Source organism: Haemorhous mexicanus, chromosome 18 (assembly GCF_027477595.1).
Source record: "Haemorhous mexicanus isolate bHaeMex1 chromosome 18, bHaeMex1.pri, whole genome shotgun sequence".
Lineage (NCBI taxonomy): Eukaryota > Metazoa > Chordata > Aves > Passeriformes > Fringillidae > Haemorhous > Haemorhous mexicanus.
This window is the reverse complement of record NC_082358.1, coordinates 11,152,273-11,177,173: the sequence shown is the minus strand read 5'-3', so window position 1 is coordinate 11,177,173 and position 24,901 is coordinate 11,152,273. Positions and strand designations below refer to the sequence as shown.

Below are 24,901 nucleotides of genomic sequence, written 5' to 3'. Positions count from 1 at the left end.
TCACCTGAACCTGCTGGCCTGGCTCAGGAAGTCTCATCTGTGCTAGAAATGGTTCCTACCTGGCACTAGGAGAGGGAGGCTCTGTTCCCAGGGAGCTGAGGGCCGGGAGCAGTCGAAGCTGGGGGAAAGTAGATTTGAAAAACCAGGCTGATCTTGTAGAAGTAGGTGAGGCAGAGTATAATCTGGCAGAATTTACCACAGACAATAATTCCTATTGGAAATTAGATTCTTAACAAGTGCTTATGTTTCTCCACTTCTCTGTCATTTCTTCTATGGCTTACAAATGTTTTTGCCTTAAGAAATATAAAGCAATTCCTTTTTGGAATAATAAATGTGCAACAAATAAAGTACAATAAACTTAGAGTTTCAATGCACTGTTCTCATAACAATGTGTTCTTAATTTGCTTACAGGCTGTAGCTGCTTTTGCAGTTTCTGCTGTAGCTTCTCAGTGGGAGAGAACTGGCAAACCATTTAACCCACTGTTAGGAGAAACCTATGAATTAATCAGGTAGTAATTACTTTAATTTGGGAGCTGGGGCTGTTTGTGTTCTTGAGTTAGCAGACTCTCACACTGGTTTGGTTGTAGTAAAATACCATTAAAGTAGATTTCTGAGTATAGCTAAAATTCTTTTCCTCAAACTATCTCAGAATTTCTGAGAAGTTGCTATAAAAGCAAATAATTTTATTTTTAGGTTCAGGCAGAGTATTATTTAAATTATTTAGAGAAAAAGTGGTTAATGTTCTTCCACTAAAAATGCTTCCTGAGCACACACTATTAATTAATTTAAATATTGTTTTGTTGATCATGTCAGATAAAGAAATTAGTCTGAAGGACTTCGAGCTTCCTCAAATAAATGGGTGATATGTCTGCAGTAGAGAATTTTCAGTCAGACCTTTTCATGTTGCCCAAAGGGTTTCTGTATTTTCATGAGTTATTTCAGTGAAACTTCTTCAGAGGCTTTTCTGGGTAGAAATCTGGTTTGGGGTATAAAAAGAAAGTGTTCAGAGTAGAAATCCTTTCATTTCATTAATTGTAAATGTGTCACAGAACTAGAAAAGGAAAAGTCTCATCTTCAGTTTAATCTAAAAATACTTCACTTTTTTTTAAAGTATCAACTCTTTCCTCTTGCAATATTAAAAATGTGCTTACTGTTTAATGCTCTTTTTTTGTTGTTGCCAGGGAGGACTTAGGATTTAGGTTTATATCTGAACAAGTCAGCCACCACCCACCTATTAGTGCATTTTATTCTGAAGGCCTCAATAAGGACTTCATATTTCATGGATCAATTTATCCCAAACTAAAATTCTGGGGAAAGAGTATAGAAGCAGAGCCTCGGGGAACAATTACTTTGGAGCTTCTGAAGTGAGTATGAGAAGTAAATAACTTTTTTTTACTTTTTGGAATAACCCTGTTGGCTTTTCAGAGGTGATTACCTAAAAACCCCTTGCTGAAGAGGTTGTAAGAATTGATTTACAAGTTAATTTTCACTGCTTAATTTCAGAGCTGGGTTTTTTTGTGTTGTGCTTCCATAGCTGTAGCAATTTGACCCAGTTTTTTCCATCATGAAAATTAGCATTTCTTATATATTGCTGCTGCTGAAGGCTAGTTCTGTGAAGGCATGTTAAAATAAATATAGAGGTAAAATCCTCTTACTGGGCTGTTCACACTCATCTCAATTTTCATTATTGCTGTTGGCTTTGGTGGTTTGTGTGGAAAGAGCTGCATCTCACCATAACTGTTCTGTGTGGTAAGGGAACAGGAGAAACTTGTCAGGATTGCCACTTCCAGAGAAGGATCAGCTTCCTGCTAAAATCAGGAATGCCTCTGCAGCCTGCTCCCAGGCTTGTCTCTCAGGAATTGCGTGATGTCCCACAAGTTGTTTTGTGTCCTGGTGGCACAAAGACTCTGGAGCTTTCCCAAGTGGGACATGAGGATGCACTAGAACAGTTGCAAATAAAGTATTCTGCATTTGGTGCTCTTAGAAAAGCCTTTCTGAGGCCTAACTCTGAGGTGGTTTTGAAATGTTGACTTAAAGTTCAAGACATTTGGTTTCAATAAAAAAACAACTTGCCTTGCATAGCAGGCATTGACTTTTCCTGTCCTCCTGTCCTTTCTTTGGGAAGTAGTTTAATTTTTCAGCTGTTGGCATTTAATATTCTGAAGTTCATAAAAGTATGAACTGGTCTTGGAGATAAATGATGATGGAAATAAATGAAATTTGTTCTGAATGTAGAAGGAACTGTGAATGTTAGTGCAGAATGCAGGTGTTACCAAAATAATGTTTGCTCCTCAAGAGCCTTTCTTTAGAGGACTATTAAAATTCTAGCTGAGCCTAATCAAGGCTGAGATTTAAACTGGAATATAAACAGTTAAAGCATTTATGTTAAATAATTGCTTCAAGTTAGCAGCAGAAGTTGAAATCAAATTTTGAGCCTCTCAGTGTTGTGATTCAGAGCATTCTGTTGCTTTGAGGAGTCTGAGAACTGCTCAGGGCCTGAGTGAACAAGGAGCTGTTTGGGAAGCAAAGCTGTGAGTCAGTATTAAATTGTGCCTTTATATTAACCATGACTGTTTTTCAGAGCATTAGAAGACACTTTTCTCTCACTCCTCCAGCACAAAAAGTGCTTCAATTCATCAGCCCTGACCATAAGTGCCTTGTGTTGTGTTTTGGTTTATGCTGTAAAGCTTGTGGTGTCAGAATAGTTCAGGAATAAAACTATGTTTAAAGGCTGGGGGATGAATTGGAGGGATTCTGGTATTCTTTCCCCCAGCTGAAGAGTAGTCATTGTTCTGAAGACTCCTTGAAGAAAAGGAGCTGTGGGAAATAGTGAGACTTCAATGATCTGTTATTTCTCTGTACTGGAAAATGACAGATGGGTTGGAAACATGACATGGGAGTGTTCTCTCCATACTCAGTGGAAGTAGAAGTACAAGGCACTTTTTACAGAGGACACTGCTTTTTCTCTATTTTCTGTTAAAACAGAGTTTACAAACTTTTCTAAAATGGATTGATTGCCTACTGGGTAACTTCAGTATTTCCCTTACCAGCGTGGAAAGATGAGTTGGAATGGATGGCTTTGACTCTGCTAGTGACAATAGGAATCCTGTTGTTTAACTTTTGGATCAATTGTGGAATAATGTCTTTTAAGGATTTAGAATCTGTAAACTCACCTTTAAAGCTTTTCACAAAACAACAAACCAAAAATAAAGCCCAGTGGAAAATCAATTCTAGGATTTTTCCTTCTTCTCAGTAAATCTCTGGGGAAAGGATAGAATTGAGTTGTGAACTGAATCTTTAAATGTCACATTTGTGGAGCTTGCAATAGTGCTGTTGTGTCCCAGTGGTGTTAAACAACCAAATAAAAAGAAGCAAAACCCACTCACACCTCCAAAATTTCCTTCAGTGTCACTGGAACAGGCCTCAGATACAGATGAGAAAACTTGTGGCATGTTTGTGCTGCAGCAATTGAATAGAAGACACTGTTGGGCATTAGTTTGTTAGTCTGGTTCTCCTGCAAATACTATGTTTTATCACTTAAAACTTCAAAATTCAAATGAAAAAGTTGAATTCATGGACTGCTCTTTATGTTGGGCTGAAATTTGTAATCCAAAGCACAGCAACTGTAAAACTCATGTGAGAAGGGAGAAGAATAAGGGCAATATCACTTCATTAACTTGCACTAATGCTTGGATACAGCACATGATTGGCTTGTAAAGAAAAATCTGTTTCTCTTCTGTTTTGCAGCTGAGTGCTGGCTGTTTAGAAGAGTGCTAAATCTTTTGCCTTGCCATGAACAGAATTGAAAGCAGGCTTCCATCTCAAGCTCAACAAAATGATTTCTTTCTCTTATTTCCTTGACAGGCACAATGAAGCTTACACATGGACAAATCCAACCTGTTGTGTACATAATGTAATTATTGGTAAACTGTGGTTAGAACAGTATGGAGTGGTAGAAATTATAAATCACAGGTAATGCTGATCATGAATCCAGGGGCTGTAGGGATTGCTGTGGTCATTTGTGTTACAGAGCAGATTTGGATTTTTGTCAGACACACAGGAAGCTTTGTTTTGTAACTCCAAAGTCTTGTGGGGTTTTTATTGTCTTTTTGTGGGGTTGTTTGTTTTTTTTCTTCTCCTGACAAATGCAGGCATTCCCTAGGCCTGGGATTACTATCATAATATTATTAATGAAAAGGCACAAAGCCAGATGGCATATGGAGAGCAAAGGTTTTACATTTGTGAGTTATCCATCCAAATTCAGCTCCATTGCCAGAGAACAGAAATTAAATTTAACTCCAGAACCATTCAATGGAATAATTGTCAGAGGCAGGTTGGACCTCCATTGTGTTGATTGTGATTTGTCACTTTTTTTAGTTTAGGTAATGGACAGTGTCTTAAACTAAGGGCAGAGCACAGAAAAATTACTGTAGAGCTGGGAAATGTGAACTTGGAGAGTGTCAGCTGCTCTGCCAACTGCCTGTATCAAAGCTTTTTACTTATATAAAATAAATTACCTTCTAAATTATGAGGGAAATAATTTTTTGAGCAGCATTATTCTTGCACACGTTGCTCTGTCAATAAATGAGAGCTTCAGTCCAACAAGCTGCTGTTTGATACTTCTCATAGTATCAAATCTGTAATACTGTCTTCTGTACTTGCACAAAATTTGTTAGTTCTGTGGAATTTTAGAATTTATGTGCCATTTTTCAGGTCCTGGTCAGATCATAAACCATAGTTAATTCAAAGTAATTATATATATATATAAGTAACCACCAGCTAACTGTAACTATATTAAAAAAGCTAAATTAAGTAAAATAAATTTTCTGATGTACTTAGGGGCTTGCTTCTCTAAGCATGTACTTATTTCCTCCACAGTACTGGAGATAAATGTGTTCTTAATTTTAAACCATGTGGACTGTTTGGGAAAGAGCTTCACAGAGTAGAAGGGTACATCCAGGACAAGCAGTAAGTGAGAAAAGCCTCTTGGTCACTCTGTTTTTAACACTGGGGCATTTCTTTTGCTGGCAATGTAGTTTGTAACCCATTTTTGTTCTCTGTGTCACTATTAAACCCCCTGATTCCAGGATGATAATTTTTAAGCATTATTAGAAAAACTCTCCAGTCCAGGTTTTGGAAATAAAGGGAAAATGAAGAGTAGCTGCAACTGATTTACTATTGTACAGTCATAATTCCAGTCTTCAGTTTAAAATAATGAGAATGTGGTTGTTAAAAGTTTTTAATTAACCCAGACCTGTTTTATGACTCTTGAGTCTCTGTATTATAATTGGCTTTGATGTACCCACATTCATTTAACAGTGGCAAAGGCATGTGACTGTCATGAGGATCTGTTCTGGAGGGCTGGAATGAGCTGAAACCTTTTCTTTGCCTATCAAACATCTGTGTTTTCTAAGAATCACCCATTCTGTGATTCTGTGAAATCTGCAAATAGAAACATAAAATGCAGCAAAGTAGGAAGCTGAGTATTTAATGTGGATCAGAATCTGCAAGGCTTGGCTTAGCAGGCTCACTCGGAAGGAAGAGCTCAGTGTCCTTTGCTTTCTGTGCAGCAGGAAGAAGCTGTGTGTGATCTATGGCAAGTGGACAGAATGTTTGTGGTGCACTGATCCCACCACGTACGAGACCTACAAAAAGAGTGAGAAGAGAGGCAGTGAGCTGAAGAAGAAGTCGGTAAGGTGAAGGATTCTTTAGGGAAAAAAGATTCTGAAATGTCCAAAATTAAATCAAAACATATTAGGTGATAAACTTATTTAGGTGAATGGAGGATAAAAGGTGTCATTTCGTAGGGGTTGGACAGGGCAGTGAGAAGGCACTTGGCACTTTGAGCTTTGCCAGCTGTGGTGTGAGCTTCTGGCATGGAAGGGAGCTCGTAGGAATGATGTCTGCTGGAGACTGGTCAGAGAAATCATCAAATATCAACCCCCAAGCTGATGTTGTCTAGTCCTTGAATGAGGAAAGTGGCTCTGCTGCCAACTCCAGCAGTAAAAATAGTAGGATTTGGGCAGTAAAAACAATAACAATTTTGTTTAAGTCAGATATGCTTTTTGGTGATGCAGATTTTCAGAACTTAGGATGTAGAAAGTCTTTACAAAAAAGAGGTCTGGAAACATACAGGGTTTTTACTTCATATGTAAGCAGTGTCAGGGAAGTTGCTGCCAAGACCTCAGTGTCACATGGAAAATGGGAAATGTTGTATGGTGCAGCAGAGGACTTTGGGTTTTCTTACATCAACAGTTACTCACTGAAAATGAAAAGTTAAACAGAAGCTAAACACTCCTGATGTTAAAAGGCTCAAACTTTAAAAGTATTCACATCAGAAGAATCTAGAGCAACAACAGGCGTTGCTTTTGGCTCTGGATTCCATCATGGTACAGGCTTATATTTTGACTCTAAAAAAATAATAAGGTTCTGTTCATCTTAAGAAAATCAGCTCTTTCTTTCCTTCCTTCCTGTTGAGACTATTTTTAGATGGGGAACTGTCTAACAGTAAACCAGATGTTGACATGGAAAGTAGCCTAGAACTGTCTTTTTAAATAATGAATACTCAAATCAAATGATTGAAATTAGACTCTTAACCATATGGAGTTGTTTTCTGGTGTATAAAACAGGCTCTGTTTAACCTAGTAGGGTATTTTTGATTGAAACAAATGAGCCATGTCAAAGAGGGCAGAAAGTTTTCCTCACTCCCACCCCCTTTCCATTTTCTGTTACTGTCACTCCAGGATGTTATTGCCTCAAACTTCCCTTCTGGTTGTTGTAGTTTTAAATGGGTTCTCATGGTGAAATCCTCTGAAATTCCACAGTGCTGCTGTCTGTGTCCTGCAGCAGTCAGATTGTCTCAGATTCTGAGAGCAGCCCCCTGAACCATTGGAGTTTTACATGTGGAGCACAGCAGTGCAGCTGGTAACAAAGGAACTTGGAAGGAAAGTCACTGTATTAATAAACTTAAGGACACAGTGAGAAAACTGGCAGTGATAATTGTGATTGGAGTCTGGATCAGACTGAAATGAGGGACTGTCTTTTTTTAACCACACATATGAATGTTTTGCAAATGGTGGAGCAATATCCAAAACCAGGTGTGCCCTATTTATGACTCAAGAACTAACTTGGGAACTGGTTTAAATTGCAGTCCTGGCTCATTTGCACCTGTAGAAATAATGGTCATGTGAGGTGAAATTAAGCTACGGCATAGACAGAAAGGAAGCTGGAGAAAACACTTCTGAAAGACATTCATTTACTATTATTACTATTACTGATTTTTTTTAAACAGATATTCGAGTTTTATTTTAAGTGTTGGGAGACTATTCAGGGATATCAGGAGCAAGACAATAAAAATGAGAGGGGCTGTATACAGAGTGAGGAAAAGCAAACAGGAGGGGTGAGGCAGAAGTACAGGAGTGTTCAGTATCTGAAATGTGAACAGATTCTTCTACAGTCACTGCAGAACCTGAGTTGAAACCATCCAATGTTCCTTTGCTCCTCTGCCAAATGTTATCTGTTTCAGAATGAAGAAGATATTAAATCTGAAAATGATGAGGCTGATGATATGCCAGAGGTTCAAGACACAGTGCAGTTCATACCAGGCAGTAAATTGCTTTGGAGAATAAACTCTAGGCCACCAAACTCATCACAGGTAACTGTTTCAATCTGCCCCTGCTTTGTTCTTGCTGGTGGCTTAGCCAGGAGAACATGAGGAACGATCCAGGGAATTTGTTGCAGTGTCACTCCTTGGCATAGGAGCAGGCTCTGGCAGTTCTTGCTGCACTGAAATTATACTCCACCAAGCTGTGCTTTGGTCCTGTGCTGAAAGCAGCCCTGCTGTGCCTGAGCTGGCACAGGGAATGTGTGCTCAGAGTGCAGCTGGGAATCTGGGGACTCAGCTTAACCTGTCTGGGAGATCTTTGCACTGAGAGTGGCTGAAATATGGATACACAGTCCCTTCTGCTGGCCCTGCTGTTCCAAGACAAGCTGCTACAGGGTACAGTAGCTGGGCAGCAGGATATTAATGTCCATACTTTCAACAAGACGTTTTGGTCTTTTAGGTGTGGGTGGTTTTATTTTGTTGTGCTTTTTCCTAAAAATCGTGATGTTAAATATCAATATCATAGGAAATCTGTCTTAAGCAGTCTTTGCTTGTGAGGATTAAAAAAATGAAAGCTGTGATTTCTATCCTCATCTGCCCTTTCTTGTTCTTCCTCTCCAACAAAAAATCCAGCTGGTGTTGTATGAACCTAACCTTGCCTTCAGGGCAGCCAGCAGAGGTTTGACTCAGCAATTTCTCTTGGAGGTTTTGTTGTATCCATTCATTGTAAGGAACCCAGCACTGCTTTACTGGAATAACTTGTGTGTTCTCTTCAATTTGCTTTTCAGATGTACAATTTCACCAGTTTTGCTGTGAGCCTCAATGAGCTGGAGAAGGGCATGGAAGCAATCCTGGCTCCCACAGACTGCCGGCTACGTCCAGACATCAGGAACATGGAGAACGGGAACATGGGTATGTGTTTGCTGCAGGAAATCCTGGCACAGCAGTAAGTTTTGGGAGGGCTGGCTGAAGGGAGGTCGATGCAGGAAACAGTCTTCAGTTTCTCATTCTCAGAGCAGCCTTAACTCTTTTTGATCCTGTGCACTGAACATGTTTTTGAACAGTGTATGATGTCTGTTTTCTCCCAGAAGAGCCTGGGAGAGCAGCTGCATCCCAGGGCTGCTATCCTGTGTTATGATGTGTTTGCACGTTGGTTAACTTGGGAGGAGCTGCAGATGTGCTCCGCTTGCTCTGGAGTTTGTCTGGAGAGACATGTGGTGAGCAGACATGCTCTGCTGCTTGTCAGAGGAAACACACGGCAGAATTTCTCAGAGTGAAAAAAATCACTCTCTGTTACTGCCTAATCTGAGTTCTTCCCTGCTCTCTCAGTGCAGTGTTTCTGAGAGATGAAACACCAGCATTTCAGTTTCAGCTCTGTGTTTGTAGCAGCAACTTCTCTGAAATGAGTTTTAGGTTTTTGTTCCTAAAGACTGCGTATAGCAAATGCTTTCTCATGCTTAAATGAATTCTATTTCATTTCTTTCCTGTGTTTTCTGCATTTTTGTTTCTTTTTTGCTAAATTACCAATTTCTCTTGAAACATTGGCTAGATTTGGCAAGCAGAGAGAAGGAGAGACTAGAAGAGAAACAAAGAGCTGCTCGCAATGAGCGTGCAAAGGATGAGGTGGAGTGGCACACACGGTAAGGGGCAAGGAAGGAGCAATTTGTTTAAGCTTGCAATAGTTGGGTACACTGCTTGAATTGTTTTTATTCAGGACAGCATGTGTCTGATTGCTTCCATGACAGCACAATTTGTAGTGTCACTTAAAGCATTGCTGGGTCAACAATTAAATATGTAGCTGGAAGCCAAAATTGCTGATAAGTCTGTCCTGGAAAAAAATATCTAAAAAGAAATGATGTAACCTGTCATAATTAACTACTGTGGTAATGCTGGATTTTTTTTAAACCTACAGAGGTCATGTTTTTGTTAGAATGAATGTTAAAATGTTGACTGTCATCCTCCTTTAACCAATTCCTATCCAACTTTTGGTAGTTGAGCCAGACAATGTGGCCCTCCAGGACCTTTTATTTTCACACTCTTTGGATTTCTTGGCTTGGATAGTTCAGAAATTGCTTTTTTGATTGCATATTCAAGTGATTTCCGAGTCACAGAGTGCATCAGGGAGTGATGTGTGATTTGGCTGCTGCTCCCACAGGGTGCTTTTAACAGCTGCCAGTGCTGTGCAGTCAAGTGTGTGCTCAGGGCCAGTTGCTTCCTTCAAAGGCAAGAACTTTGGGATGCTCCATGATTTTAGGAAATTCAGAAGAGAAAGCATTCTTTTCCCAAAGCCTGGAGGAGTAGAGTAGCTACAGATTAATTCCAGTTAATGCCTTGCAAAATCTATTCCAGAGAATATAAAATTGGTTTTGGTTAATGTGGTTAAAAAGTAAAGCAGCTGTTGATGTTCTGTGCAGGGCACAGCTCCATAGAACAGAAACTGTTTCCTCTTGGGAGAAATTTCCAAAAATGATTGTGTAACTGATTTGGCATTCTATTAAAGTAAAAATTAATACATATAATCTAGAGTGTCAATGTTATTTTTACTTGGAATAGGACAGCAATTTAAAAATCCATTTAATACTCCTTGACTTTGTGCTGAAATAAAAGGTGCTCTACAAGGTGATGATAATTGTGTAGGAAGTTCAATTATTTTCATGTTCAGAATATTTCCTAAGAATTTTTTTAATAAGAAATACCAGTGTATTTTTAGAATGTTTTGTGAAAGAAGCAACACTGGGTTTTTTCCCTGTTAATAACTATTCATTCTGTTTGCTTTTTTTCTTTTATTGTTTCTCTCCTTCTTTTGTTTTACAGATGGTTTCATCAAGGCACTAACCCATACACTGGGACTCCAGATTGGCTCTACTCAGGTGGCTATTTTGATAGAAATTTCTCAGACTGTCCAGACATATACTGAAATTCCAGAAGCAATTGCTCATCTCATCTGGACATCTAGTTACTAGATTTCATTCCAAGCCAGTTACTCTGGTTTTGTTGATAGCAAGAACCAGCTTTTCAAAGTAAATTTTAACAGAAATTCTCTCAGTCAACAATCAATGGTTTAATTCTCACTAACGTTGGATTGCCAAATATTTAAATACTGTTGCTCTCATTCCGTAAAGCTGCACCTGAAATCATCAAGTTTTCACTAATTTTCAGAGGGACCTTTGGTTCTCCATTTCCTCCCCTAGTTTCTCTGCCAGGAGGATATGCTGTATCCGTAGAGCACATAACATCCTTGAAAACTACATAACTTAAATAAACTAGAGATAATATCCTTGATACTTAGTACAATAGAGAAGAAGCTGAAGTTTTTGGCACTCGGAGCAGGGATGAAAAGCCAACATGGTACCAACAGGATCAAACCCAGTCCTGTCACACTCCCATACTGTATGTAGCACTCCCTGGGGACAGGAGCTTCTGGCCCCACTCTCAACAATTCCATAACTGAGAGCCTTGGGAACACAAAACCCAGCCCAAGCCTCTCACACTGTAGTTGTCTGTTACAGAGTCTTCACAACTTTGGGACACTGTGAGCATTAAACTGTATACCTGTGATAAATCCCATAGAGCATACGTTAGGAGAAGGGAAGGGCACACCCACAATGTGCTTTTCCTCAGGTCAAATGCTGTTAAATGCTGTTCTTACCATAGGAGAAGCTTTGGAAGCAATAGCAGGAATGTCGAGGTGGTTCCAATGTACAATATATTGCTTGCTACCACTTGGAGGCTTAACTCTTCTGCACTACCTTTGGCAGCTTTGGCACTGTGTATGCTTCTAGACTAAACTTTCCTTTGGAAGCACTTCCGTGTGTGTGTCCACGCAGGTTCATGTTTTGGGGAAGTTTTGGTTTGCATGTTTCTCATTATTAGGTCATGTCTGTTTTGTATGTTGTGAAAAAGCAGAATCAATTTAAAGCTTTGGCAGAGTTATACCTATTACAAGTTTCCTGTGAGCACGTGATGTCAAAAAGTGGGATTTTTTTTTTCTTTTTTTTCATATCAAATCATCAAAGCCATATAATACTGGAAATAATCAATTACTGAACTGATGCATCCATTTTCTTTCAAGTGGTATATACTTCAGGGGCCAGGGTGTGGAGGAAGGCTTGAAAAATTTGGTCTGGTAATTAAAACTTATGTTACTGCTTCTTTTATGAAAGTTTTTAATTGAGTACCCAGGCAAAAATGGAGAGTGGCTGTGCTGCTGTGAAGTTTACAGTAATTTAGACGTTGTTGGTGTTAAGTGCCAGCAACATGAAGGGTTCAAGAAAGAATTGGTCTGATTTGTGTCCAAAACATCTGTGATTTCATCCAGAGAGTAGATTTTTGAAGTGTTTCTCTCTCAGCCACAGGATTAAAAAGCAAAAGAAAATTAACATATTCACAGAGAAATTCTTCTATCAAATAATGTGTACAATTGGATTATATTTGGGGGAAATTAGTTGTCTTCATTGGAAAATAAGAGAGCTGTAAAACTTCAAGGCAGTAAGGAAGGGCACAATCTGAATCTTGTTCATGGCAAATTGATTCTGTTGCCAAAATTTGTAATTTGTGTTGATGGAAGTCCTCAGAACCTGAGATGGACTTAGTGACACAGTAGGGTTGTGTTTGTTCCTAGTATGGGTACAGACACTTCTGAAAAGACACTGCTGATCCACATGGAACAGCATAAAAATAGTTTTTATAAAAACCTGAGCTTTAATGTCAGTGTCAGGCACTGTTAACCCCTTTCCAAACTTGCTGCACGTGCCATAGGGAATTTTTTGTTAGGTGAGGATTGAAATGAATCACATATTAGACCAGTGGGAGTTTGAAACTTAATTCATTTACATAGTGTGTTCGGTGCTGGAGTGATGTTTTAAAAACAGAAATTGCCTGAATGGAAAAAACTGTACAGATGTTCTAAGAGGAGGTGTACAGGTTAGCATCCCTTTTGTCTAAGCCAGGATTTAAATTCAAAGACCTAAAGCCTTGTTATTATGTGAAAGCATGAAACAATTGTACCAATGTGTTTAATCCAAACTTCAGTATAGAATCCTCATGGGATATAAAAAGAATCTGGGAACATTTCCAGTGTAAGAACACTTCATTAGTTACATCTTCACTCCCATCTCCCTTTCCTTTAGTCTGAAGTTTTCAGTAAAAATTCAGATTAGTTCCAAACATATTCTTTTAATTTATTGTTCTTCATTGGCAACACTTTCAGACCCCTTTCCCTGCGCTGCCGACACGGCTCTGCTTGGCCAGCCCTGGCATTCCTAATGCTCTCAAAGTCCAAAAGTTTTTATTTTCAATGCAGATCTCGCCTCAGTAGTTTATGTGTCAAAACATTAATAACTTTGCACCTTTTGAAAGAATGTCACTTTTATAACTTGATTAAACACTGTATATAAGATAACTGTGTTAGTATATGTTAATACAGCTACATAGAGAAACCAGCTAGAAAGAAATTATAATAAATACTTAATAAATAAATACCCTTTGGGCCTCTGGATGGTGACAGATTTTTGTGAGACCCGTACAGAGCAGCTGGTGGGGGGCCAGGAGGACTTTGGCTTTGCTCAGCCAGCTCTGGGGCTGTACCTTGATTTCATTGTGATGGTCACTGGACAAAGATGATTTAATGTGGAGGTGTCCAGCCATGGTGGGCTCTGTTCCTCAGCACCTTTGCCCTGCAGGCCGTGGGGTGATGGGGTGCAGGACAGGCAGGGCTGTGTAGTGCTGGTGCTGCTGGATCCAAAACTGGGAATTGGCAGCGGGAAGAGCCTCAGGAGCTCCCAGCTCTGACCTGACGTTGTGTGATGATGGAGACGCTGGGTGTGAGCTGAGCTGGAGAGAGTGTGGGCTTCTAGTCAAAAATGTTATCCATGTCAAAGTTCACTTGGTAGTTGCTGTATAACATTCGTATCTTGGAGGTGATGTCCTGCTGTAAATGGGGAGCAGCTTTTCACACATCCAGCGTTTATAGAACTCTTGGTAACTGGACTAATGAGGACAGGAACCATCTATCCTAAAAGAAGACCTAATGAGAACTATTTATTCTCGTTTAATAATTTAAAACAATTTCCCAGTAAATTTTTTGCCCAAAACCCCTTTTAAAAAGCCAGCCCAAGCCTCTTCACCCAGCACTGCTGTTGGGAACATGCCTGTGTTGGCTTTTTGCAAACAGCTGCGATTTGGGTCAGGGAAGCAATACTGAAATACTGCGAGGCAACCCGGGCTTTGGCTGTGGGCCCGGCGTGTCTTTCGTGGAAGGATTTATTTTTTATAACCATTCCCTGCCTGTGCCGGGAATAAAGGTGCTGTTGGAGACGCGCTGGCCCTGGGCTGTGCTCGGCTGAGGGATGGGACGGGGCCGAGGGGGTCATGAGGGCCTGGGGGGTGAGGGGGGAGCGCCGCCATGTTCCGTGACACAGCAGGGGCGCCTCGCCCCGCCCCCTCTGATTGACAGTCGCGCCAGCCAATAGCGCGGAGCCGCGGCGGCGCGCGTCCCGCGCGGGGCGGGGTTCCGGCGCGCGGGGCAGGAAGAGCTGAGGCGGCGGCGGAGGAGGAGGAGGAGGCTGAAGGTACCGCTCGGGACCCGCCGCGGCACCCCCGGGACGGCGCGCCCCACGGCGGCCGGGCTGGGGGTCTCTTGCCGGGGAAAGCCGCGGGGAAGGCGGCACGGCGGCCTCGGGGGGGGAGCGGCAGAAGATCGCGGCCTCTGGGCGGGTGGGGGGTGCCCGGGCCGGGCCGCGAGCCCCCCCTGTCCTGGCTCGGCTCGGAGTGTTTGCCCAGCGGCGGGGCCGGGGCTGGCCGGGCTGTGAGCGCAGCGCCACCCCGGAGCAGCCGCACAGTCCCGCGGGGCTGGCCGGGCCCGGCAGGCCCGCGGGTCCGTCAGTGCGGCAGGGGGGCCGGGGGGTCACCGTGAGGGTCAGTGGAGCACGGGGCAGCCTGTGGGGCTCTGCGGGGTGCTGGAGCCGCAGTCTGAAGGTACAGCAGCGCTTCCTGCTTTGAACCGTGGTTCGAACTGAAGAAGGAAGCGCCAGGGCACGGCGGCTTCATTTTCAAGTGCCTCAGCACACAGTCTGGCCTTTATTAGTGGAAGGTTGTAGAGCCTTCTGTCTTCATCTAGGGTTCTGCTTTAGCTCATTTGAATCACCCTGGAATTCTGCAGGCAGCAGAACAGATTGCTTTTGTGAAGCCACCTGGTAAAGGTTGAAATTTGATAGTAGGAAGAGAGGATATGGGAAGGTTTCTCATCACACCTGCTGCTCTCTCTCTCTTTCCAGGATGTCTTCAGGTGCATTATTTCCAAGCCTGGTGCCAGGCTCTCGTGGCTCCTCGAGCAAATACCTGGTGGAATTTCGGGCAGGGAAGATGTCCTTGAAAGGCAGCACTGTAACTCCAGACAAGAGAAAAGGCCTCGTTTACATCCAGCAAACCGATGATTCCCTCATTCACTTCTGCTGGAAGGACAGGACTTCAGGCAATGTGGAGGATGTGAGTATGAGCTGATGTTTCAGTGCTGAGGTGTTATGTCATGTTCTGATCTGCTGGCACTGTGGAAAGAGCTCCTCCAGGACAAATTAGGGTGAGAATGTCACTAACAGACCTGCACTTCCACATGCTCTCTGCTTTGAGGAACAGATGGAAGAAAGGTTGTGGAGGAGGGCATAGGGATTTGGGAGGTGAAAAGGAATAGTGATGTATTTTCTCAAACATTTGTTTCTCCTGACACACTTTCCAGGATTTGATTATTTTTCCTGATGACTGTGAGTTCAAGAGAGTCCCACAGTGCACCACAGGCCGTGTGTATGTATTGAAGTTCAAGGCAGGATCAAAACGACTCTTCTTCTGGATGCAGGTTTGTGGGAAGCCAAAGACAAAGGTCTTGGATCAAAATCCCCCCAGCATGACTCATACCAAGAGCAATTCTCTTGCAGGAGCCGAAGACAGACAAGGATGAGGAGCACTGCCGTAAGGTGAACGAGTATCTCAACAATCCCCCCATGCCAGGGGCATTGGGTGGGAATGCCAGCGGAGGCCACGAGCTCTCAGCACTGGGAGGTACAGTCCATTCTCTGCTCCTTCGTGTCAGAGGCTTTTTTTTAATTTATGTCTAGACTAAGCCCCTAGAGTTCCCTAGGAAGAAATCCCTGATGGCTGTGGAGGGTGAGCTGGGGACAATGTTAATACCAGAAGCGTAAATGTGCTTTTAGCAGAATAAACTGTGCTGTTAAATAGGTGTAGGCTGAAAGTTAAGGCTGCCAGGAGAAATCTCTTTGTTTCCAGTAGATTCTCTGGAGTCTTACTTCTTTATGAAACCAAGTTACATTTATCTTTTATGAAGATCATGAATCAGTAAACACTTGAAACTGTTTTTCCATACAGAATGTGATGCCAATTAATCTCCTGCTGTTTGAGCCGGAGTGCTGTGAAAAAAAACCATGTGAATATGTTGTGTTTCAGAATGTTTTTGTTTTTAGGTGAGGGTGGCTTGCAAAGCCTTCTTGGAAACATGAGCCATAACCAGCTCATGCAGCTGATCGGACCAACGGGCTTAGGAGGACTTGGTAAAATGCTTTAATATCTTTATGCCAAAATGGTATTTTTCTCCTGCCAGGTTAAATCTTACCTGACAATGTTCTCAAGCAGTGCTGTTGATCTCAATAGCACTTCTTCCATGCGAGAAGGCAAGGCCCTGCCTCAGAGATGAGCTCAGGGACAGAAAAAGGGTACCAGATTCTACACAGCACTCATCTCAGGGCTTGATCTGCAAGGAACTGTGGTTCTGCTCCTTGCTGCACTGAATCTTCTGCTTTTTTTCCCCCCTTGTTTTTTTCTATTTCACTTTTTCTTCCCAAATATTCACTGGAGCAGGGGCTGAAAACCAGTGATTTGCTCCTGGTGAATGTGCTGGTTACCAAGCTGTGGAAGTGCTTGTGTTGTCTCTGATTCAGTGAATATTTGTGTGCAAAGTAGAAAGAGTTCAAGAGGAAGGTTGGACTGGTCCCACCCCACAGCACTCCCCAGTCAGAGGGGCAAGGCTCAGGGCAGGGCTCTCTCTCCTGGGCAGCCCTGGGGAGAGCTGGAATCACTGGTTTCTGAAGGGGCTGTGGTCTGTTCTCACTGCTATCCATGCTCCAGGAGCATTTTCTTACAGGTCAGACCCTCAAGTGTAAATAGGCAAAGGAACACAGCAGTGACAAAGGTTCTGTGCTTAAGCTCAGAAGTCCATTTTTGTGGATCTGGCTGGTGTCTTAGCTTCAGATGCATATTGGTGGGATGTCCAGATGCAAATCTCATGGTAGCGTTGGAAAAATCTGGCCATTTAGGATGTGTTTGGAAAAGATCTTCCTCTTGAAGCTTCACATAATCCTGAGACTGTCCTCCTTCTTCAACACTTTTCCTCAGCAATTCTTCTTTCCTTGCCTTTACATCCAGCCATAAGCCAGATTGACATGTAACAGAAAGAACCATCTGCTAGCTGCTGCAAACAGTGGTTGTGGTGAGTCCCTGGGGATCCCATTTCCCCTGGGAGTGTCATCTTCGTCACAGCTGGTTTGCATCTCTTGGGGCTCTGCAGAGCTCCAAAGGAGCGCTCTTGCTCCTGGGTCACTTTTACCTTGAAATGGAGCAGAGCAGTGTGTGGTGAGCTTCACCTGCCGTGCCTGCTGCTGGGGAAGCTCTGGGATAAGTGACAGGAAGTGTTGGTTCCATGGGATTGTTCCTGTACAAGGAGGGACTGGCAGGGCCTCACTCTGACCTGCAGAGTCTGTAGCTGCATTTGGCCACGGGTTTGCTCCCTGAGTGCTGTTGTTCTGTCCTCTGTTCCCAGGTGCTCCCAAAGGTGGGTGAGAAATGCAGGTGCTTTGTGTGTATAATCAGGTGTGAAGGAAGGAACTGCTGATGGGAAATGGAGTGTTTGGCTGATGTGGCTCAAAGGAGTTGTAGGGAAACAGTCTAGTCCCTGACAACTCCGGGGGGGCAGCAGCCAGGCCTTTTCCCAGCTGAGGTTCTTGACCCTGCCATAAGTCCTTGGTAGTTGGGAAGTGTGATGGAGGAGGCTGATTCTGGTTTCTTTGACATAAGGGTGTTGGTGTTGTGCTGGCTGCTCCTCTGAGAGCACTCGGTGTGTGGAGCTGTCCTTCCTTTGCCTGTGAGGTGTTTAAGAGCTTGGCTGATTCTGTTGCTACATCTCTGCATTAGGTTTGAAGCTGCAAACCCCTGGTCTGTGAGGAGAGAGTGGTGGCGACTTAAAGACACCTCTGGGATCTTCTGCTGAGGGCCTTGGTTTTAAAGTTTGCAGAAAAGTTGGATTTTTGGTTTAGCAGATAAGAGTAGAGGGCTGTGTTACAGTGGTGTACGTATGGCACAAACTGGAGTAACTTCATCCTTGTGTACACCTAGAAACTGAGTCATTTCTGAGATGTTCAGCTCTAATGGGGATGCAAGATCAGAAAAGCAGATTCTGTTAATTTGGAGAAGGGGATAGGAGGGTGGGTTGGGCTCTTTCACCCCCTCCTCTATTTTAGCAAATAAAACCTTTCAGGTACAAGAGCAGCCTCTCCAGAGAAGAGAGGTGCAGAAAACCTGAAGAAATAAATGTCTAAACCTGTTCTTCTTTTATATTCATGGAAGGTGGGCTGGGTGCACTGACGGGACCTGGGCTGGCCAGTCTGCTTGGGAGTGGGGGACCTCCAACCAGCAGTTCATCATCAAGGTAGGAGGCCTTGTCTGCCCAGGGCTATTGCAATGGGAATTTGCCACTACTGTGAGAGGAATCATGGCTTATTGAATGGGGAATATGGTGGGAATCAAGGCTGCTTATTACCTCTCTAAAATGAAGTAGGAGTTTTTCTTACTGTAAGGGTTTGAAAATAAGCTTTTCAGAATAGGTTTCTGCAGGGAATTAATTACCCTAATTATCTTGCCCAGCTCTCGCAGCCAGTCGGCTGCAGTGACTCCATCTTCCACGACTTCTTCCACCCGTGTAACGCCGGCCCCGTCCGTTCCTGCGGCTGCCTCGGTGACCAGCCCCAGCCCCGTTCCCAGTTCGGGTAATGGAACCAGCTCAGCCACAAGCCCAACCCAGCCCATTCAATTGAGTGACCTTCAGAACATTTTAGCTACTATGAATGTGCCATCTGGAGCAGGAGGACAGCAAGGTAACAGTGCTCTGACCAGGCAGCTGCTGGATCCAGGAGTCCTTTGGAGCTGTTTTACTGTCCTGTCCTGTTCCACATTGGTTTGAAAGGTCTCTTAATATTTTTTTTGTTCCTGTTTTTTGGTGGATTTTTTGTTAATTTTGATGCTGTTTTTGACTGCTTCAGGAGACTTATTCTTACTCCAAAACTGAGAGGAAGAAAAGATGGTGGCAGTGTGATAATAATTTTAATACTCAGACCCTGACTAATTTGATTTACATGACAAAAACACGGGGTTTTGGGTGTAGACTAATGGCCAGCCCTTTGTTTTCTCCTAGTGGACCTGGCAGCTGTTCTGACTCCCGAGATCATGGCTCCCATCCTGGCCAATGCTGAAGTTCAGGAGCGATTGATGCCTTACCTTCCCTCAGGGGAATCCCTGCCGCAGACTGCGGAAGAGATCCAGAACACCCTGACGTCTCCTCAGTTCCAGCAGGTAGATGCTGGCTCTGCGGGGAAGTGCACTTCTTCCCCCTTTCCCATCCTCCTGATTCACCTTGCCCTGCTTTTCCAGGTTCCTGGCACTGTTGAGAGTGGGAAGTTGCTCAGTAGAAGTGGAAAGAAGGAGGGATATGGTTTAACAGTTCTTCCTGCAGTCACTCAAGGGCAGATGGGAATGGTTTTTACTTTTTCTTTTGGAGTTGGGCTTTACCTTTTTCTTTATTATAAATGTGCTCTGGCAGATGACAGGAGAAGTAGCAAATTCATAGTTCCCTTTCACCAAATGGCTCCTTAATTTCAGACTAAAGGGAAGAGATTCTCATGGTTACTACACTACATCCCTTGAAACACCAGTTCTTAATTGCAGGACACTGTGTGTGATAAAAATTGGTGTCTTAACAGACCAATCTGAACTAGTAATTTACACCAATTGATTGAAATTTGTCCATTTGAAAAATTGCAGGCGCTTAAATGACTGGTTTAAACTGTAGCAACTTCCATGCAAAAGGAAGTGAGGGACATGTAATTGGTGATTATTTTATTGCATATCTGTTCCCAAGCCCTGCCCTGACAGGACTGCTCTCCTCCTGGGGTTTTTGCTGCAGGGATCTGATGAAAACTTTATTTTGATGCTCTTGACTCCAATCCACAGGCTTTGAGCATGTTCAGTGCTGCCTTAGCTTCAGGACAGCTGGGCCCACTCATGAGCCAGTTTGGGCTACCTGCAGAGGCAGTAGATGCAGCAAATAAAGGCGGTGAGTCCCGGTGCTGGTGGGAGCTGGAGAAAAGGGGGTTGTTGGGGGTGTTGGCACTGCACACAACCACTGAATGTGGGGTGTAAGGATCAGCTTCTCTCTAACTCTCTGAGAGTTGTGAGTCTGCTCGATGACTCTTGCACTGATGTTTACAAGGAAAAGGTGGGTGGGATAGGTGTTCCAGCACACAGAGTGAGGCATTATGTGCAGTGAGAGAAGTTGGGGTTCTGCAGAGATGCAAAGACTCTGGAGGTGTCACAGTCACCTTGTTCAGGAATGCCTTTCTTGTGGGAGCCTTTAATGATTCACACAAAATGAGTGAACACAGTCAGGGCCAGCTCTGGCAGTGACGCAATCCCTTTTCCCTAATGAGCTTTTAGCATCCCTCCCATTATTGTAAGAATTCTGGTCTCAGGATGCCCATGCACAATTGAAGTGCATAAAATGCTGGGTCAGAGAGGTCTGGATGTGTGTTACTTCGTTTAAAATTTTCCTCCCTGCTAATTCATACTGAAGCAACTGTTTGCTTTCTAAGTAATGAAGCTTTAACCTTATGTGGACAATGAGCTTCAGCCCAGGAAATGCAATAACTCATGTGTTTAACTTCTAGATGTAGAAGCCTTTGCCAAAGCCATGCAGAACAGTGTCAAGTCAGACCAAAAGGAAGGAGACTCTAAGGACAAGAAAGATGAAGAGGAAGATATGAGTTTAGATTAAGTTATTTGCTCTTCCTTACAGATACTCCTAGATACTAACTTAAGCAACTGCAGTAGGATTACTAACTTCATATTATGCTTATATAAATCTACAAATAAAGGAATTTTCTTTATCTGCCATACTGTTCCTTCCAATCTGTACAGTATCCCTACAGTGCTGATTATCTCTCTTCCAGCTCATCAGCCTGATGCTTACTCTTCCCCAGGTCAAGTGAAAGAGAGTAACATAAAACTTTATTTGACTCCAAAGTATGTACCAGTGATTTACAAAGACCATCTTTAATACTACAACTTTAAAAACAGGTCATAATTACATTTAAGATGGACATGTTAAAAACCCATTTTACAATATTTACCCCTCATAAAAAAACCCCACAATATAATGATATAAGTTACAAGTCCATTTCAGAAGCAAGATTTTGTCCCCAAGTGGCCAGAGATATATATACACACACAAATATATATATGACGTGTAAGTGCACGAGTGAACTGGGTGTCTTGGGAGAAAAAAGCTGCTTCAAGTGGAGACTGCACTACACCAGGGCTGAGGGAGGCTGAGCAGGAGCCAGGGTGGGCGAGGGCCAGGTGCCACCCCGCACACCTGGCCAGATGTGGAGGTAACCTTTCTATTTATTCCCTTTCAAGCAATGGTTTCTTGCTTCACACAACAGGACTTTTGTCAGTGTACTACCAGTGCTGAATGCGAGTGCAGAGCCAGTGGCGGTTGTGCCTTTCTGCTTTCCCTTAGCAGTTCTCCCAGCCTATTCTGTTCTTTTTTTGATTCTCATAAATTATTCTGATAAGAAGATGCTAATTCTGTGAACAGAATTTTGTCCAAGTTCCCCCTTGCAGAGCTCTTTGTGTAGCAGTAGCAGGTGAGCTGAGACTGCCCTTGGGGGGAGGTTAAATGTGCCCTTGCTTATAAAACCCCAAAACCGACGGAATTAATCCAGTTTGTCCTAATTGCATTTATTATAAACCAGAAACTGCCTGCAGCCTTTATCAGCAGACAGTCTGTGACATTTATTAACAGCCTCAAGTGTTCGGTGAACTAAATCTATGTGCCTTGTACGTGTGGGGTGAAGGGAACAGGATTCAGGACGAGCTGCAGGGCTGCTCTGTGCTCCAGCCCACGCTCTCACCACAAGCCACAGGGCAGCACGAGCCCTACCGCAGATCCTTCACACCCAGAAGGACTCACCTGTCACCACATCCCGCTCCAACTTTTTGGTTCTATTTGTGAAACACCCCCAAAGTGCCCCCTTCTCCCCAACCGTCCTCCCCTGCCCTTCCCCTGGGATTTGTGGCCCCTCTGGTTTGGCCCAGACCTGTGCCTGCAGTCACTGGAGATAAGTGTGCCCGAGCACGGGCAGTGCTCTGAGCGGTGAGCCGGGGCCGCAGCACCGTTCTGTTCCTCGGGCTGTCCCTGATGTGGCACTCAGAGCACGGGGCAGCCCTTCAGGCCCACAGAGCCCCGGGCAGCCCCAGCTCGAGGCAGGTCCACGTGCCTCTGGTTAATCTGCAGGTTCCTGACACAGCCCACGTAGTGAGGGAGGGGAGGTAACAGCAGCCCTGTGCTGGCCTTGTCTGTCTCTGCAGAAGAAACAAGGAAAAGCAGGCATTAGTCTGGCAAAGGCTTAACCTCTCCCATGCACCAGGAATAGTATCTCCATTGTCCTCGGGGTTTTTAATCCTGGCACATCTTTCCCCACTCACCTGGCAGCCCTCCCAGGGAGAAGGTTGCCCTTGTGCTGGGTGCAGGAGGCTGGCTGGGTCCCACTGTGTGGTTGCCTTCTGTGTCCACATCCACCTGGATTACGTTTTTCCATTTGGTAACTTCAAAATAAAACAATAGTCAGTGCTGCTTCCTTACCCATGGAGCAAGCCCACCTCTGCTCTCCAGCCTAGACCACAGCTGCAGCAAGTGCAAAACTACTGAGGGTCAAAGGGCCTGGCCTAGCTCTCAGGAAATGCTCAGAGTCTGGACAATCCCCCAAAACCTCACCCAGTGCTGGTTGAACAAGATGAAGGTTTAAAACAGAGCTGTGCTGAGATGGGGCTACAGCTGTGCCCCCAACCCCAAAAAGGGCTTGATGCAAAACAGCACTTGCTGCATGGCAGCTACATTAAAGGCTGAGTTTCCTGTACAGGTATGAATTCTGCAATCCCTGCTCCCAGCTATGGGCTTGGAGCCCTTTGGACACACTCAACACCAAAGCAAATTGGGCTTTCACTTCAAGCTGGACACAGTCCAGGATGGATCAAGTCCTGTGGCACATCCTTGGCCTTGCCAGCAGCTCCATGAAGTGGAAAACAACCTGCCTCGCCTGACTACCAGAGCTGACAGTGCTGAGATCAAGCAGGAGTTCTTGGTAATTAGGAAATTGACCTCATGGCAGCTACAAACTCCCAAATTACATGCACACAGCAGGGGCACAGGGTTTAAATTGCCAAGCCTGGGTTTGTCCTGAGCTCCCCTAGGAGATGTGGGCTGAGCAGGGCTGGAACAGAGCCACAGAACCAGGGGAGCTGTCACCTCACCTGCAATGGTGTGCCACTGCCCGTCGCAGAGAGCTGGGCTTGTCACCGACGCTGAGAACTCATCAGCCCCAGCGCCTGCTCTCACAGTGACCTGGGGTGAGACAAACCCATCAGAGCTGGAGAACCGAGAGGCAGCAGACACCCATGCCCTCTGAAACCTGTGGGGAAGCCCCCCTCCCAGTACCTTGGTCTCCTCCATGTAGAGCAGGAGATGGTGGCTTCTCCTCGTGCCGATGTGGAAGATGAGGCCAGAGGCACTGCGGGGACGCACCTCCAGTGTCACCTCCAGGTCCTGCTCAGTCATCACAGCATCAGCTGGAAGAGAAATGCCACTGGTGAGGAAAGGACCAAGGGCATTCCCATGGAATGTGACCCTGCTAGTCCCAGGCCACAGCGGGGTACCTAAGGCGATGGAGCCACCATCCGTGGCGAAGAAGACGCCGCTCTCCAGCGCGCCCTCGTAGCACGGCGTCACCCCAAAAGTGCGTGAGGGGGGACCCAGGGGCCTCCCGTCCAGCTGGGGGTTCCTCAGGCAGCCATCAAAGCTGGAGGCCGATGCAGCCTGTGGAGAGAGGCCACTGAGCACAGAGGGGGCAAAAGCTGGGAGGCACCAGGTGATGCCACGGGACTGGGAACAGGCTGAGAGAGGGTGATGCCATGGGGCTGCCAAGCCCTTACCGGTATGTGAGCCCTGGCTTTTCCAGCTGGAAGCCCCCCCACATACAAGGGGGTCTGGGCCACGAAGAGCTCTGTGGTGGCCACTGCAGCACCATGGGCTCGCAGCCCATCGATGACCAGCTGGGCCCGGCTCTGGTCTCTGCTGAAGAAGACCTGCAAGGAGCAAAGGTCAGTGCCAAGACTGGGAGCTTCCTGGCTGGGAGGAGCCCCAGCAAAAGGAGGCCTCAGCTCAAAAGTTCAGCCAGTCCCGGCTGTGATTTTGCTGTCCCCTTTGCTCCCCTGGAACTGCAGCATCCCGTGTGCAATCGAGAAGCAACACCCAGAGCAGGGCTGCACGGAGCCAGCACCTGCAGGGGTGCTGACGTGGTTCAGGGAGGTCCTGCTGAGCCCCACACCCCGCTCACCGTGTGCCACCGGCGGTCACGGTACTTGTCCTTGCTGCGGATGCGCAGCCGGCGCCTGCCGAGCTCCACCAGGAAAACAAAGCGCCCGTTGGAGACAAAGAGAGCCATGGAGGAGCCCCGCTCGCCCGCCACGTAGAAGAGCAGCCCACTGGAGGAGTTCAGCTTCACCTCCAGGGAGAAATGGGACCTGCAGGGACAGGGAGTGATGGGAGCACCTGGCTCTCCTGCAACTGCATGGCACATGTGCTTCCAGGCCATGATCCCAGGGCCAGGATTGCACGGGGTGGGCACAGGGTGAGGCTCACCTCCACCCGAAGGAGGCTGGGATCTCATCAAACTCCCAGCGGCTGCTCGGGCTCCCCCCAAAGCGGGAGGAGCCCCTGGCTGCACGGGGCTGGGGCTGCAGCTGGCACAGCCCGTCCTGGTCGTGGCGGCGGCCCTTGGGAGCAGGCTTGCCCGGCACCTACACAACGGGCACCAGGGAATGGAGTGAGGGGAGCATCCCTGCCCTGCCAGCAGAGCTGAGCAGTGGCATCTGAGGAGGATGAGGAGGAGGATGTGGGGAGCTCTG

At 45.0% G+C, this 24,901-nt stretch overlaps 3 protein-coding genes across 9 annotated transcripts in view; 2 read left to right on the top strand and 1 right to left on the bottom strand.

The window, feature by feature from the left end:
* The window catches only part of OSBPL2 (oxysterol binding protein like 2), a 33,204-nt gene extending 20,106 nt beyond the window's left edge, over window positions 1-13,098 (top strand). For 2 of the 3 annotated variants that reach the window (XM_059862390.1, XM_059862391.1), the window contains 9 exons: window positions 412-509; window positions 1,182-1,364; window positions 3,865-3,972; window positions 4,879-4,968; window positions 5,571-5,691; window positions 7,526-7,654; window positions 8,392-8,515; window positions 9,153-9,243; window positions 10,418-13,098. In XM_059862390.1, the coding sequence (XP_059718373.1) occupies window positions 412-509; window positions 1,182-1,364; window positions 3,865-3,972; window positions 4,879-4,968; window positions 5,571-5,691; window positions 7,526-7,654; window positions 8,392-8,515; window positions 9,153-9,243; window positions 10,418-10,520 (1,047 nt within the window). In that variant the 3' untranslated portion in view covers window positions 10,521-13,098. The remainder of the gene's footprint in view (window positions 1-411; window positions 510-1,181; window positions 1,365-3,864; window positions 3,973-4,878; window positions 4,969-5,570; window positions 5,692-7,525; window positions 7,655-8,391; window positions 8,516-9,152; window positions 9,244-10,417) is intronic. The other variant, XM_059862392.1, reaches the window with a different exon arrangement.
* A 950-nt stretch (window positions 13,099-14,048) lies between these two features.
* ADRM1 (ADRM1 26S proteasome ubiquitin receptor) lies at window positions 14,049-20,825 on the top strand. 3 transcript variants are annotated; one of them, XM_059862394.1, is made up of 10 exons: window positions 14,051-14,172; window positions 14,878-15,088; window positions 15,336-15,452; window positions 15,532-15,655; window positions 16,075-16,161; window positions 18,230-18,311; window positions 18,527-18,756; window positions 19,074-19,231; window positions 19,889-19,991; window positions 20,602-20,825. In XM_059862394.1, the coding sequence occupies exons 2-10, from the start codon at window positions 14,879-14,881 to the stop codon at window positions 20,706-20,708; spliced, it is 1,218 nt and encodes a 405-aa protein (XP_059718377.1). In that variant the 5' UTR covers window positions 14,051-14,172; window position 14,878; the 3' UTR covers window positions 20,709-20,825. The 3 variants fall into 3 exon arrangements, with proteins under 3 accessions (XP_059718378.1, XP_059718376.1, XP_059718377.1); XM_059862395.1 differs by lacking the exons at window positions 19,889-19,991; window positions 20,602-20,825 and adding an exon at window positions 19,310-19,882 and having other exon boundaries at window positions 14,049-14,172; window positions 18,527-18,648; XM_059862393.1 differs by lacking the exons at window positions 19,889-19,991; window positions 20,602-20,825 and adding an exon at window positions 19,310-19,878 and having other exon boundaries at window positions 14,050-14,172.
* Window positions 20,826-20,919: 94 nt separating this feature from the next.
* Window positions 20,920-24,901, bottom strand: part of LAMA5 (laminin subunit alpha 5) — an 89,635-nt gene continuing 85,653 nt past the window's right edge. For all 3 annotated transcript variants that reach the window (XM_059862387.1, XM_059862388.1, XM_059862389.1), the window contains exons 73-80: window positions 24,636-24,793; window positions 24,331-24,517; window positions 23,927-24,079; window positions 23,651-23,810; window positions 23,433-23,563; window positions 23,249-23,339; window positions 22,424-22,543; window positions 20,920-22,300 (exon numbers count right to left, since the gene is read on the bottom strand). In XM_059862387.1, coding sequence (XP_059718370.1) covers window positions 22,146-22,300; window positions 22,424-22,543; window positions 23,249-23,339; window positions 23,433-23,563; window positions 23,651-23,810; window positions 23,927-24,079; window positions 24,331-24,517; window positions 24,636-24,793 — 1,155 coding nt within the window. In that variant the 3' untranslated portion in view covers window positions 20,920-22,145. The remainder of the gene's footprint in view (window positions 22,301-22,423; window positions 22,544-23,248; window positions 23,340-23,432; window positions 23,564-23,650; window positions 23,811-23,926; window positions 24,080-24,330; window positions 24,518-24,635; window positions 24,794-24,901) is intronic.

Excerpts from the sequence above, each read along its gene's own strand:
- ADRM1 (XM_059862393.1), top strand. The coding sequence starts at position 14,879 with ATGTCTTCAGGTGCATTATTTCCAAGCCTGGTGCCAGGCTCTCGTGGC. Across the intron at positions 15,089-15,335 it reads CTTCAGGCAATGTGGAGGAT|GATTTGATTATTTTTCCTGA; the intron begins GTGAGTATGAGC and ends CACACTTTCCAG. Across the intron at positions 19,232-19,309 it reads CGTCTCCTCAGTTCCAGCAG|GTTCCTGGCACTGTTGAGAG; the intron begins GTAGATGCTGGC and ends CTGCTTTTCCAG.